Source organism: Pomacea canaliculata, linkage group LG10 (assembly GCF_003073045.1).
Source record: "Pomacea canaliculata isolate SZHN2017 linkage group LG10, ASM307304v1, whole genome shotgun sequence".
Taxonomy (NCBI): domain Eukaryota; kingdom Metazoa; phylum Mollusca; class Gastropoda; order Architaenioglossa; family Ampullariidae; genus Pomacea; species Pomacea canaliculata.
The window spans coordinates 12,384,105-12,397,459 of record NC_037599.1 but is presented as its reverse complement, the minus strand read 5'-3'; the positions used below and the strand labels follow the sequence as shown (position 1 = coordinate 12,397,459).

Below are 13,355 nucleotides of genomic sequence, written 5' to 3'. Positions count from 1 at the left end.
AACATGCACATCATAATAATTTTTTTTTTTTTAACAGAATACCCCCTCCCTTAATTTCGTTCTTTTGCTTTGCAAGCTCAGTTTCCTGTGCATGTGCTGTCATCACCGAGTAGACACAAAAACTGGTAATAATAAAATAAAGAAAATACAAACAATAAAGACAAGAGGAAATGTTAGGCCTGCCCGCTGAGTGATTTCGTGACGCATGGTCGCCAGCACGAAGTTGTCATTAAAACCACATGATTGCAATCGTCAACACACGGATGTTCAATAAAGACATTTCTTCGCGACTGTCAGCATTATGCAGTTCCCTCGGGTCAAACCCAAGTCTGCCGGATGCCCCACCTGACCCTTCGGTCTTGGTGCAGCTGGGGCCCGAAGATGGCCAGTCACGCAAGACCGGACGTAACCCTTGGTTCCTGGTGCAGCTGGAGTCAAGAGACAGCCAATCACACTTGTTACCGATACCAAAACTTTATTTGCAGATGAAAGTCCGCAACACAGTGAGTGAGGGAGTAGCAGACTTCAACTTCTTATTGCCCGGGTAAGGAGTGAAAGTTTGTGGAGCCAGATGTCTGTGTGTCTGCTTTTGTGATTTTCGAATTTGTTTGCCCTTGCATTCCTTGTCGTAAGTCTCTGAATTATAATTCATCGAACCAAATGTATCTTGCTCATGCACAAGCACGTAAACACATCCAAGCAACATATGAACGCTGAGCTCAACTTCTTTAATTTAATTTGTAGCCCGGGTATTAACACAGATCAAATCAGCTATCACCATTAGCATGCGTCCATTTCCCTGTTACAGTCATGCATACACAGATCTGTACCGTTCGCTACATCGTGTACAACAGTTGAATAAGAATCGCTTTGTGGTTCTTCAACAGCATCCACTAATATCACCATAAGCTAGTATCGCGATAACACATGCACACCCTCTTACTGTGACGTCACCAAACTGACACCCACCCGGCAGTCTCTTCATCTACCACAGTTCCCCCAACATTCTTGCAGCAGTCGCCAGTCTATACACTTCACTGTTAACTGCCTCCTGACATTTATATTCAATATTAAAATATCCCAATCTTTTTTTGGCAGAGGAATCTTCCCCCAGCAAAATCTGATGACCGCTCCTCTACACCCGCTTCCCAATTTTCCTCTCCCGTATCTATACTGGCTTTAAGCAAGCTGCACGTAATTCAAGCAAGGAAAGACGAAGATGAATAGGCCGAAGACTTAACAAACTCCAGCCAGAAATTATAAAGGCACTGGCAGGCCGACCGGAAACAGTCCTTTGACCCTTGACGCTCAAACTGTTTCCGGACATGCGCATTCAGATTGCCTTGCGCCGAATTAAACCGCAAGCTAAAACGATAAAATCGCAGACCCTTGGAATCATCGTTCCAAACACACAAGGCGCACGTGCAGGTCGCAACAGATACGCTTGAGTAGATTAAGTGAGATTAGTGGCTCGTACATTTCAACATGAAGTCTTTCATTGTTAATTTCACGTACAAATGTTTTGATCCTGGAAATTTTATTTCATTTTATATTTGTAGTTGCTAGCTGCAGCTTCTCTCTCATAATGTCCGTATAAGATCATAATGAGACATTCTGGATTTCGTGCACAAAATAACTATTTTACTAATATACTCTGCACTATCGATATGCTTCTATTCAGCTTTCTCTCTGCGCGTGCGCACCGATTAACTATAACCTTTTCAGGTCGCTGAGAGAGGGGGTTGTTTTTACTCGGGGCCAGCTTTACGTGAGCTACACTATCTTCCCCAACCCTCTGTGGAGTCGGGTACATATTCCATCCAGCTGGGTCGACTGGGGGAAGTTTGCTGCGCTGACCGGGCTTCGAAACAGCGCGCTCTCACTTCGGACGCCAGCGCTGTAACCACTCGGGTATCTGTTTACCCTTCCCGCGTACCTTTTACGACCTGCGCATGTTTGAAAACTTGGCTCAAACGGAGGGCTGAAACACGTGACAACGACAAGCAATTGAGTGTACAACCTCTTGTCTGGCAGCATTGTGAATTATCTATACATGGTGCTAGTCACCTCTCCTGAGTTACTGATGATTGTTATCCCGAAAATCTATCAGCCTTTCTGTAACTGTTTTCGTAACATGCCTTGGTTAATTTTTATTTTGCTTAAAATTTTCAACAGCAAAAGAAGAAACCAAATAATAACAAGCAGACCCAGATTAATGTTCTGTCTACATGACGACTAGGATATTGTCACAACGCCAACCCTTGATGCAGGTCTAGTCCAAGAGAAATAACTTGCTCTTCCCTTTAGCTTCCCTCCCCAGCCATACTGTCCATTTCAGAAAATTAAAACTTCAAGACAAATGAAACAAAATTAAAATACCACTTATTATCATTCAAGTAAAATCTGATATAAAAGACAAATTTAGTACATTTTGTATCACCTGGATCTTGGCACTAATTGTTTTTATATATCATTTAATGGATAAAACATGCCACGGACAGTCAAGGAAAAAAAATCACAATATGCTGATTCATCCCCATCTACCGTCCTGTCAATATATTATTGCATCTTATCAGTAGGGTTATAAGGTTTATAACGGCATTAAACATGATCATATATCAATGTTCCCCGAAACAGGTATACTTCCCTCGGATAACCTTCTGACCACTACTAGCTCTAGATTTTCATCGAGAGCAACATGTCCTGAACCATACCTTCCTCATTTTTAGACAAACACTGCATGAACTGTAGACACATAAAAGAGCAATAATATTGGTTTAAACTTTAAACCATATGCAAGTCAATCTATTTTCAAATGTGAACAAAATCATGACAAACGTATCTGAATATTTAAAAACAGATATCCCACAAGCCCATTCCAGCACCAATCTGTTAATTGACAAACCTTAATAGTTTGTAAGATAAGGGATACTTTAAATGCCTTGTAAATCTCGTTTTAAGCTATGCTTTTTTCCCCACTATGTCCTCTTATCAACAATGCAACATGCTAACCTGTTGGGTCAGTGACTAGGTTAAAACTTCATTCAGATTTACATTTAAACTGATACAGTAAAGTATATAACAGCTACAGGAGTATACACAGAGAAAAAATTACAAACAATACATCCAGTGAAATTGGAAGGCCCTTATTAAAGCATATTGCACATACAAAAAAAATGACATGTTTTCTAGCAACATGTGATAAATATAATTATTTCTTTCAACAATGACAAACTTATTTTGCACGTAAATCCTGCTTGACTGGTATCAATATTCTTAACCAGGAAAATATTTCACAGAACAAAGAGCTTTTTTAGGAGACAATGTCACACACGACACCATCACAGATCATATTTGTTTCTTTGTCCTGTAACAGTTTAGTCATAGTGACAGAAATCTTTTATTTCATGTTGCAGTACCAAGCCGAGTGACTACTTATGAGAACTAAATGGAGAAATTTGAAATCAAAATGCCTTTTCAAGGCTCACTAAATAAATTTTTTTTCTTGGTTTAAATTTCAGTTGGCATACTAATCACTCTAAAATTTCAGGAAACATGCCAAGATATAGGTATAGGTAACTGTGTTTCTTGATTGTTTTACTAATTTCTTCAGAAATCCATAATTTTAAAAAGCGGCAGTAAGACAAATGGTCACCTAAATTTGATACACTGCAAAACTTTATTAATGTGCTGAGCAACAAGGTGCAGAAACAAAATTTCCATTGTTAATCCACAACTTTTTTTTGACCATGTGAACTTTTATAATGTACTAAATATTTCTCTCTTTAATGAATGGGTTAAAGCAATAAAACTTTGAGGGGATTGAAAGAATTGATCTTGATAGTGATGTCCAAATAGCTTCTTCCAGACTTAACTCACTTCCAAAAGAAAACAAAAAGAATAAATATGGTTTATGAAGCTTGCATGTGGGAATAAATGTGAAATAAATCTTCAGTTACTTCATGCAGTAACCAACAGGATAAAATCTGAGCAATCCTGACCATCTTATTGGAATGAGCCTCTGTATTCAGTGTGTTTTCAGAAAAATACAGTGGCCTGGGACGAAGTACAAGCTGGATGAATAATGTGTAGCGTCGGCTACATTTTTTTTTTATGTGCATTTTAGCTACGTGCCTTCTGTTAACAATCCAGCCAGTACACTATGACATGCAGCACATATGGTCCCTAGTTGCCCCATACATTAATCTGTAACAAACCCCCAGGTCTGGGTATCAGCAGGTTACACCTGTGGTAAGACCATACCACCATACCACAGTTATCTATCACAAAACAGCTTACATGGTGCCACCATTTCTTGATTAAGAGGAAACAATTGAGCAGGTTCAAATGAAACCAGGATTACTAAAAGATGCATCTGCAACCTGTATTTTTTGTGACACCTAAGCAGAATAAGAGCCGACAAAATAAATAAAATATAATGCCAACAACTGTTCCTGAGCTCAAACTCAGTTTTTTTCTGCTAGTCCTCGTGCCCTCCACTCTCTGTGTCTAAAAGGACAGCATGATGAAAAAATAAGACAGCATCTCTCAAGCGAACTACAGGTTGTCCTTCAGCCACAGCATGGTAAATTAAGCAGTATTGACAGGAAATATCCCAACAACTTTTACACAGAATTTCCATGTCAATCAACATCACAGATTAAAAGATCCATCATCTATGTGCCTCAGCATGTGCAGTGATGATTATTAGCACAAACACACTCAAACACACACACACACACACAGAGTTGAATAGGGAGATATAGCTGCAGTATGCAGGTGTGCACAGGATGCAAATGATCACAGTATCACAAAGTCATCAGAGTCAACTGTTTTCGCTCGTATTCGGTTTCCATCCTGGTCACACCGCACATGTCTGATATGAAGACGGCCAAGTTCACGGTATGGTGGCTCCTTGGACTGCATCTCACTGCTGGTGCCCTCTGTAACAACAAACAATGGGTACTGTCCTTTCTGCCTTGGAGGAACCACCATCTGAAAACAAAATTCAAGATGAAAGTAAATGTTACCTTTCAATATGCTGACATCTTTGTTTCTAAATACCACAGGAAATATCTCAAGACAGAAATATAATTATTTATATTGTAAACGGTTATCAGGCTTTGAAATAAAACAGGTTGCACAGACACCAAGACAAGGACATGCAGAGCAAGAGATGGTAAGACAATGTGACAAAGCTCAGTTTATTAATTTATGCTTGTCAGTGGGGAAAAAATATGCAATTGATCAATAACTGAGTGTGCAGGGATCATCCAAGATAAAAAATGTACAAGGACACCAATACAAGACCTAAATGGAACCCTGAGGTATTTCACAATGAACAGTGATCAGATATGCAGGGATGCCATCATTAGAGACATTCAGGTATGATGAAAGCAACTTATTGCCATGCTTTAAATGCTAATAACATGATGCAGTCTGTTAAGTAGAATATGATCTACAGTTTCAAAGGTTGCAGATAAATCCAAAAGAGTTAAGCTGACAGTTTTCCTTCATCAAGTGCCAACAGCAGATCCCTGACAATTTTTATAGAGTAACTATAGTGCAAACAAACCAAGAAACCTGGGTATAGTTGTCCTCACAGGCATCAGAAGTGATGTAGTAGTCAGCTGGACATGCAAATGCCAGTACATGAAAGAACAATCAACACTGCCACAACAGTATCAACATAATAAAAAATTATCTAAGACAGTCTTAATCCCTCGGAAAGAAGGGCACAAAACTACTAGATTATTCAGTAATAACAACAATGTGAAGTTATAATGTGCAGTATCACAACCAAGATAGATCACACTCTCTGTGCATGATGATGACATATAAACAACATTCAGGTGCCAAACAGCAAAAAAAAAGAACAAAAACACAGAAAGACATCACAAAGCAGCCTATTAGTCTTGTAAGCACACATCACTTAAATACACCAATAGCAAAATCACATTTGCAAAATAAAAACAATACAGGGCTACTCACATCAGGAACCTGCCTCAGGAAGGTCTGAAGTTCCTCTTTGTTTCTACAGTAAAAGCCCACAGTGCAGCTAGGATCCATCTTTGTAAACAAGATCTTGCGTGGTGACATGCAGTGGAAAGACTGCAAAATATTGTCAGTAAGTATAAGACATAAGGACTGAAGTCTATTCCAGAAATCTTATATTCACCAACAAAAAAATTTTGTACATCATTCCTAAAATTATTTGTCTAGTACAGTATTACCTCTGATTGGCTAGATTAAAGTGAAAATTGGTGTTATGGCTACAAAAAAATCTGCATAGTTAAAGTATGTAGGTACTTTGATAAAATACTATAAGAAATTAGGATGGGCTGAAAGGACACAAAGAATGTAGCAAGCAACTAACAGAGTTGCTGACCATACCGCCATTTTTATCTCCCCTTTCAATCAAATATCCTGCCCCTGTTGTCAAACATGAATTGTCAGCCTATCAAGTAAGGGAATGTCAAAAGTACTAGTGTCTTATTATTTTGCTACACTGATGTCCTGAATGAATAAGCTTGACAATGAAGTGATCTATCAAAAGTTGACAATAAAACCACTGTTGAGAGTAGCAGAAATCAGTCTAAATGAAGCCTGATACCTAAGACAGGTACCCAAGTGAGATCAGTACCCTGGCTAGTTTGATTATGTCTTGTCTTCTGTATATCAACAAACAGCTTCCTGCATTAGTTCTCTACATACATCCTTGCTATCTTACATATTGTGCCTGAAACTTCATGACTGGAAGGCAACAGTGACGACTATAATGCATATATCAACATATCTACAGGTACCAATTTCCGCCCCACCCCCAACCTATGAACAAGGTTTTTCATTTCCATGTACTTAAGACAGCAAATAAAATGAGCACACCTGAATAGGATAGGTAGGTTTTGTTGTGTCAACAACATCCTGGCAGTAGTGTGGATCCAGGTAAATCATTTTGTCATCTGTTCAAAAATCAGTTGTAGCTTTCAATGATCATTATATTAGATTCTACATATCACTACATTACATTCTGTCTATCACATATTATTAAAATCATAAAACTAAATGCTTTTTCATTTAAATATTTCTATTAAAAAAAATTATAAAACATTGCAATCTGCCCTGAGAAACGGAATTCCCTTAAAAAGTTGCAGTTTGGTACAATAAGTTTCATCATGCCACCAAACTGGGAAATTAGATACAAAATGGTGTGAGGTTTTCTCACATTAATGGCTTTATTCCAAAAATAGTTTGTCAATAAATATACACATATTAAGATCGGTCCTGCTAATTTTCATTCCATTATTTGGGAAAAGTTACAACACCCTTGTCATCTTCACTGAGATCATTAAATTGTTAAAACTCAAAACATGATGACAGATCAAAATATATTTCTTAAGTGTCCTAATTATGACTGATGCTATTTTCTTTTTATAAAGAGTATGTCATCTTCCTCTGGAACTCCACAATGAACATGTCTTTTTCATCATATGTTTAACTTAGTATGAGCAAATTAAAATGTTAAAGACAGAAAAAATCCATTATGCTGGCAAAACATCACAAACTGATCCACCACTCACATTCATGATGAGAGATACGGTGATAGTACATGTTTAAAGGCAGTGAAGCTATTGTAATGGTCAAAGGGGAGAAATTGCTGTAAAAATGTTGAGTTAATTATGCAGTAAACAACTAAGCAACAGCCTGCTGCCAACCATGTGATGAGCAATTTTTAAACCAACCATGCTGGCAGTGTTCATAACTGCCTGTTGACAATGTCAGCCCCTGAGTAGATAGCAAGTGAGTTAACTGTTAACAGCAATAAAAATCTACAACATTAATCATGCAAAGTAGTTCACTGTCAAAAATGTCCTGTCTGACAGAGATTTTAATAATTTCAAAACTCAGTACAAAACGTTAAAATGATCACTTTTCTAGCAAGAACATCCTAGTAGCCACCTTTATACTACTTGCAACCACTTACCCTGCCAGCCAATAAAGTAAAGGGAATGTTTGGGCTTTCCTCCAATGATGCCAATGCAGTTGTCATGGGCAAGCATGGACTTCACACAAGGAATGTAAATCTGATTCAGTGCTTCTCCCCCCAGCCTCATAGGTATTAAAATGATGACAGCCCGCCAGTTCTCCTTCTGCTCAGACTCAGTCTGCTGCAGCTGTTTTTGTACTGTGCTTGTTTCCTCTTCAAAGGATCTGCTATTCACATCCAAGTCTTTACGAGGGTGCTGAGATACCAGGTTGATCAGGTCTTGCACATAAACTGGAATACAACAAACTGCCACTCAAGTACCTAATAATATTGTCTACTGTCTTTCACAAGCAGCAGAAATCCTACATTGCTAAAGAGATCTTGCACCAGTAGCTTGCAAATATTTAAAACCAAACTAAAAAGTAGCTCCAGGTGTCTACTGTCCCTATAAATGACCCACTGATTATGTGCAATATGTCTTACTTTTCAACATCAATGCAAGTGGCTTATCAGAAAAGGACAATAATGCCATTTTGTACAAGAACTTACTTGTACAATCTTGTGTTACATAAACTGAAACATCCTGTAGGAGTGGGAGAGGCTGGTATGCCTTCACAAGTGCATCTCTGAAATACAAAAATATAAGTAGACTGTATAAAAGATTTCTACAAGAAAAACACATTCTCAAGTTCTCAATTTAGAATATTAGTTTTAGCACTTGTTCTACAAAAACATAGAGGGAATTTTTTTAAATCATAAATTCAATAGTTTTCTATGAATGTATATTATAGTCAAAGTATCACAGCAAATGGTTTTTACCTCAGAATATGAGCAACAGACGCTGGGCCATACCAATCTCCTGGCATTTTACCCACAGAAGTGCCTAATTCCACAAGATGATGAAGAGAGAATGGCATTTTATCAGAAGGATAATCACCAAACCAGCGAATAATTTCCCGATAGAAAGTAAGATCTTCTGGTTTCTGCTCACTGTACACTCTCCAGTCTGAAAGGGTAAAAAGGTTACCATATCAAAACAACAGGCACCAAGACAGTTTGCTGTTTCATCATGCAGATTTAGAAGTTTCTGCATACAGCCTTTTAATAACTTATATTAACATGGATAATAATAATTATGAGATATTAGTTTAGGTAAACATCACTTTCAAACTAAGTAGCAGTTTTATATCAACAACTATTTCTATTTCTCTTTGACATTCCATGCACCTATTAACTCTGATCAGACAAACCTCTTCCAAGAAAATGCTGCACCAAGGCCTGAGCCATCATCATCTGACCACTGCGAAGCATACAGCCCCAGCCACAGTCTGTAGTCATTTTGGAGCTACCAATAGGTGTGAATTCTCTTCGGTAGGTGAACCACAGGCGACTGGTGAAATCCGCATTAAATTCATCCAGAGCTGATATTCTGTAGTGCTGTTGTACTTGTTCCTCTTGCTGTGTTTGATGCATGTGTCCTTCTTGCTCTTGCTGGCTACTTTCTGCTTAAAATAAATTAATATTTCATGCATTTAAAGCTAACTGTAACATTTCTAGCTAGAAATCTGCATTTGTTTAAATAGCATAATAAGTAAATTTATTCACGGCAATTTTATCTGCATCAAAATGACCATGAACCAGAGTTATTTTCAAAATTAATGTTCATATTAACACCACAGAAGCTCATCAAGTTATTTATGTATTTTTTCATATTTTCAATGCACACAAGGCTACAGCAAAAAATGGGAAGAAAAAAGTAAACCAGGATCAATTGTAGACATAAGCAGCAAGTCATCCTCATATCAGAGATTTCATGCTGAAGATTTTAAGTGTTAATAAGGAAAAATATAATTTTATCTACTACCCTCTCCCCATAAACTTGCATTTAAGAAAACTTTTGTCAGCCTATACTCCACAACAATGAGAGCAGTCCGATGGTGCAACAGTTAGCACCTGTCACCAATACTGTGAGGAATAGCAGCCATGAGTTCTGACATCTTTTTGGGCACACTGTGGCATGTGACATCTGGCATCTGTTTACAGGGCAAGCTGCTTTGCACTGATATAGCCTTAGTAGCTGGCTTGGCATAAAACAGCAATTTCTCTCTTGCACCAATGACAGTTCCACATATGCACTTTCTACATCGTAAATGAAAAGATGTTATAAAATTACATTTATACAGTTTGTTTGCTCACCTTCAGCTCTCCGGTGATAACATCGACCAAGTAAAAAGATAGGGCTGTCATACTTGAAATTTGTTTTAGTTTTGATAGTCCATCCTGTTGAAAATATTTTCATCACAGCTACTTGTAAGCATAAAATGTCACAAAATTTGTAAACAAAATAAAATCCGCTCTTCATCTTTCCACTTTTCTCTGAATCCTGAATTTCAATACATACTCTTTTCTTAATATTTCTAGCCAGTAATTTATTTTCTAGCCTTTGAAAAATAAAAATATTCCTGTAGGAAGTATAAGTCCAAAGTAATCAAACCATATTCTGAAATCTGTTTTGGCTTTAGATTTACAATGATACTCAATAATCATTTTTTCAATGTGATGAAATCATTATTCCCAACTGTTTAATAGCAGCTTCAGATACAGCAAACAATAGTAAATGTCTTTTGCTTATTTTATTTACTTGCCCACCCATAAGCTACTTAGCAAGAATGGGTACTGATGTACCACAGAAAGTACAGTAGAAGGAAACAGGTGGGTTCTGCTTTTCCCATGCTGTGTCTTAGACATGGTGAGCCCTTTAATATATATATATTTTCAATGCCTTTATCACAGGCGTAGGAAGATTGTCAGCTTTGGGGATGAGGGAGAGACAAAATCCACATTCACATTCTTGTACCCTTAGTATCTTTTTTTGAGAGGGCTGCTCTCCCCCCCCCCCATTACCCACCTCCCCCAGTTCCTACATCATTGCTTATGGCCTCTAGGCTATGGGACATTTAACTTTTATAACGATCCAAGTATGAAAAAATTTTAAAATATGGTATTATAATGGTGTGTGCTTTTATAGCACTATATCTCATGCATCCCAGACTCTCCATGCATTACAAACATAAAAACACAAGACAAACAAAATTTCTGTGGTTCTGTAAAGTTAAAGGAAATGCCAGATCATTCTTCTGTGGGATGAAACTCATAGATCAAGATGTCAGTGAAACAGATTTACAGTTGTTGGACTGTATATAACTGTATATGATTACATGATACAATAAAACTGGCAATGCTGTTACAATAGTGTAACAATTTGAAATGTACTGACAATTGTTATTCAACATTTCTTACTTTAAATGTTTTATTTAATATTACACTTAGCTGCGAAACTGCATGAAATAAAATAAAAATGAAAACCATACCGTATTTGACATTATTCCACATAGATTTCATTTTGGTTTTAAATTTTTCTGGACTGTGAGGATCAACATGTGCATGACTTCCATTAGTATGCAAGGGTCTGCTGGCAGGGTGATGATGGCGAAGCTGGTGCCCCCCACTGTGAGAAGAGTGTGATGATGCTGGCCATGTGGATGTGGAAACTGCACACAATGTTCTCCAACCATCACACCTTTTGGTTCACTGGCAGAGCTGGTGTGTGAACGTCCATAATGATCAACATAATGAGGATTTCGAGGCCTATGTCCAAATAAAGAGAAACGATCAAGAACATGATGATGCCGTCGATTTGATAAGAAATGTGAAGGCCCATCCGGTAATCTTCTTGATGGAGAATGTGCGTGCATTTCGCTACCTGGTTTATCAGAGTGTCCTTTCTGATCACGTGAAGAGGGTCTGTAAGAAGCTGCCTCTGCTGCTGCTAAGTCGCCCAGGTAATTACTGTATTCGAGACTTGAAGAGATAGATGGAATGAGATCTGTGCCACTGCCCCTGGACGCATAAGCATGGTCTTGTGACTTTCGCTTCGCACCTCTTTCACCTTTGACACTAGAAACGCGTCTTCCTGATGACGTACGAGCAAGACCTGACGAAGAACCACTCGAACCTGAACGGAATCTGTATGGGTCGTGATCAAGCGGTAGATAGTCTGCCGTCTGGTCAAACGGATCTGACCACGAATCTAGAGAAACCACGTCATCTGGAATATATTCAGCTCCATCTCTTTCAACATAACTGTGACCCTGATGTTAACACCCGCCATCATTACACCTTTTCACGTGTTCAACGTTAGATATGACCACATCACAAAAGTAGCAGACCAATATACAAAACAAACGTCCGCCATCTTTAATTTGTGAGTCACATGATAAGATGTGACTCAGAGATTCTCCCGAAACGAACTCGTCAATTTGTTCCCCGAAGATTATTTTCCACAATTTTTTTTAAAGGGAATGGCCTATTAAAAAAATAATTTACGATACATTTGATTGCATTTGAATAATTATGACTTGTAACGGAGCAGCTGCTTGTATGCCTATGGTCTAAGTCTATCGGAACCAGTCCACTGTTGCAAATGGGATTTACTCGTTATCTTGTTTACTATAGACTATTGAATTACCTCTCTACCACTAAATATAAAATTTTATTTTTCAAACCGTCAGTTTCAATATGAAAAGCTCTGCAGTCAACATCCGCAAATAATAAAACTGGTTTTCAACAGTTCACAGCCCAAGATGTTGCTTAAATAAGGTAGACAACTGCGACAACCAACTATCGATCGTTCTGTAGCGGCTACTTCCCCTTACTTATTATTGCCCTTTTTTTAATTCACTGTTGTGATTCTTTTAAAGCAGTTTCAAGTGTGTTCTGATGGGTTATCATTTATTATTAGCACTAAGCAACCTGCAGGTTAAAAGTTTAGAAAAGAATCAACTCTCCATTGTTCAGTGTGTTCTATTTTCATTAGTCATAAAAATAAATTGCTTTTAAAATATTTACCTTAATTTTTTGTTGTTTTTTTCATGCGTTACCTTGGCAGTTTTCTTCCCTGATCAGGAAGGTCTTGCACTTAAAGTGATTTCTACTTTTATCCACGATCCTAAATCATTCAAGTTTTTTTAGGTATCAATATGGTGTGTGTGTGTGTGTATATACAATATCGTCTGCATTTTGCTAAAATTTCGTTCCTGGTGCCCATGTGAAGTAGGACTCATTTTGAGTGTAAGTGAAGTGAAATTGTTTGGCTGCTTAAGTATCAATACCTTCCCCCTACATAAAATTGTCCATAAATGTATCAGGGGAACATAGGCTCTTTTATGCATATACAACGGAGAAAAGAACCCAAAGCCGACGCATTTTGTTCGGTTGCTTATTATTAAGAACTCGCAACTAAATCCAACAAAAGGAGGAAAGGTTTGCATGGCCAGACTCATTCTTGAAATCTAGCCTCTTGTCGAGT

The 13,355-nt window shown here is 37.9% G+C and overlaps 1 protein-coding gene across 2 annotated transcripts; it reads right to left on the bottom strand.

Moving 5' to 3' along the window:
• Positions 1-719: 719 nt before the first annotated feature.
• On the bottom strand, positions 720-11,487 carry LOC112573761 (cysteine protease ATG4D-like). Of its 2 annotated transcripts, none has more exons than XM_025254350.1 (9): positions 11,359-11,487; positions 10,184-10,267; positions 9,238-9,492; positions 8,807-8,993; positions 8,537-8,613; positions 7,985-8,278; positions 6,886-6,962; positions 5,992-6,111; positions 720-4,995 (listed from the first exon to the last, which is right to left on the bottom strand). In XM_025254350.1, the coding sequence occupies exons 1-9, from the start codon at positions 11,387-11,389 to the stop codon at positions 4,801-4,803; spliced, it is 1,320 nt and encodes a 439-aa protein (XP_025110135.1). In that variant the 5' UTR covers positions 11,390-11,487; the 3' UTR covers positions 720-4,800. The 2 variants fall into 2 exon arrangements, with proteins under 2 accessions (XP_025110135.1, XP_025110136.1); XM_025254351.1 differs by having other exon boundaries at positions 4,801-4,995; positions 9,238-9,489.
• Between the last annotated feature and the right edge of the window lie 1,868 nt (positions 11,488-13,355).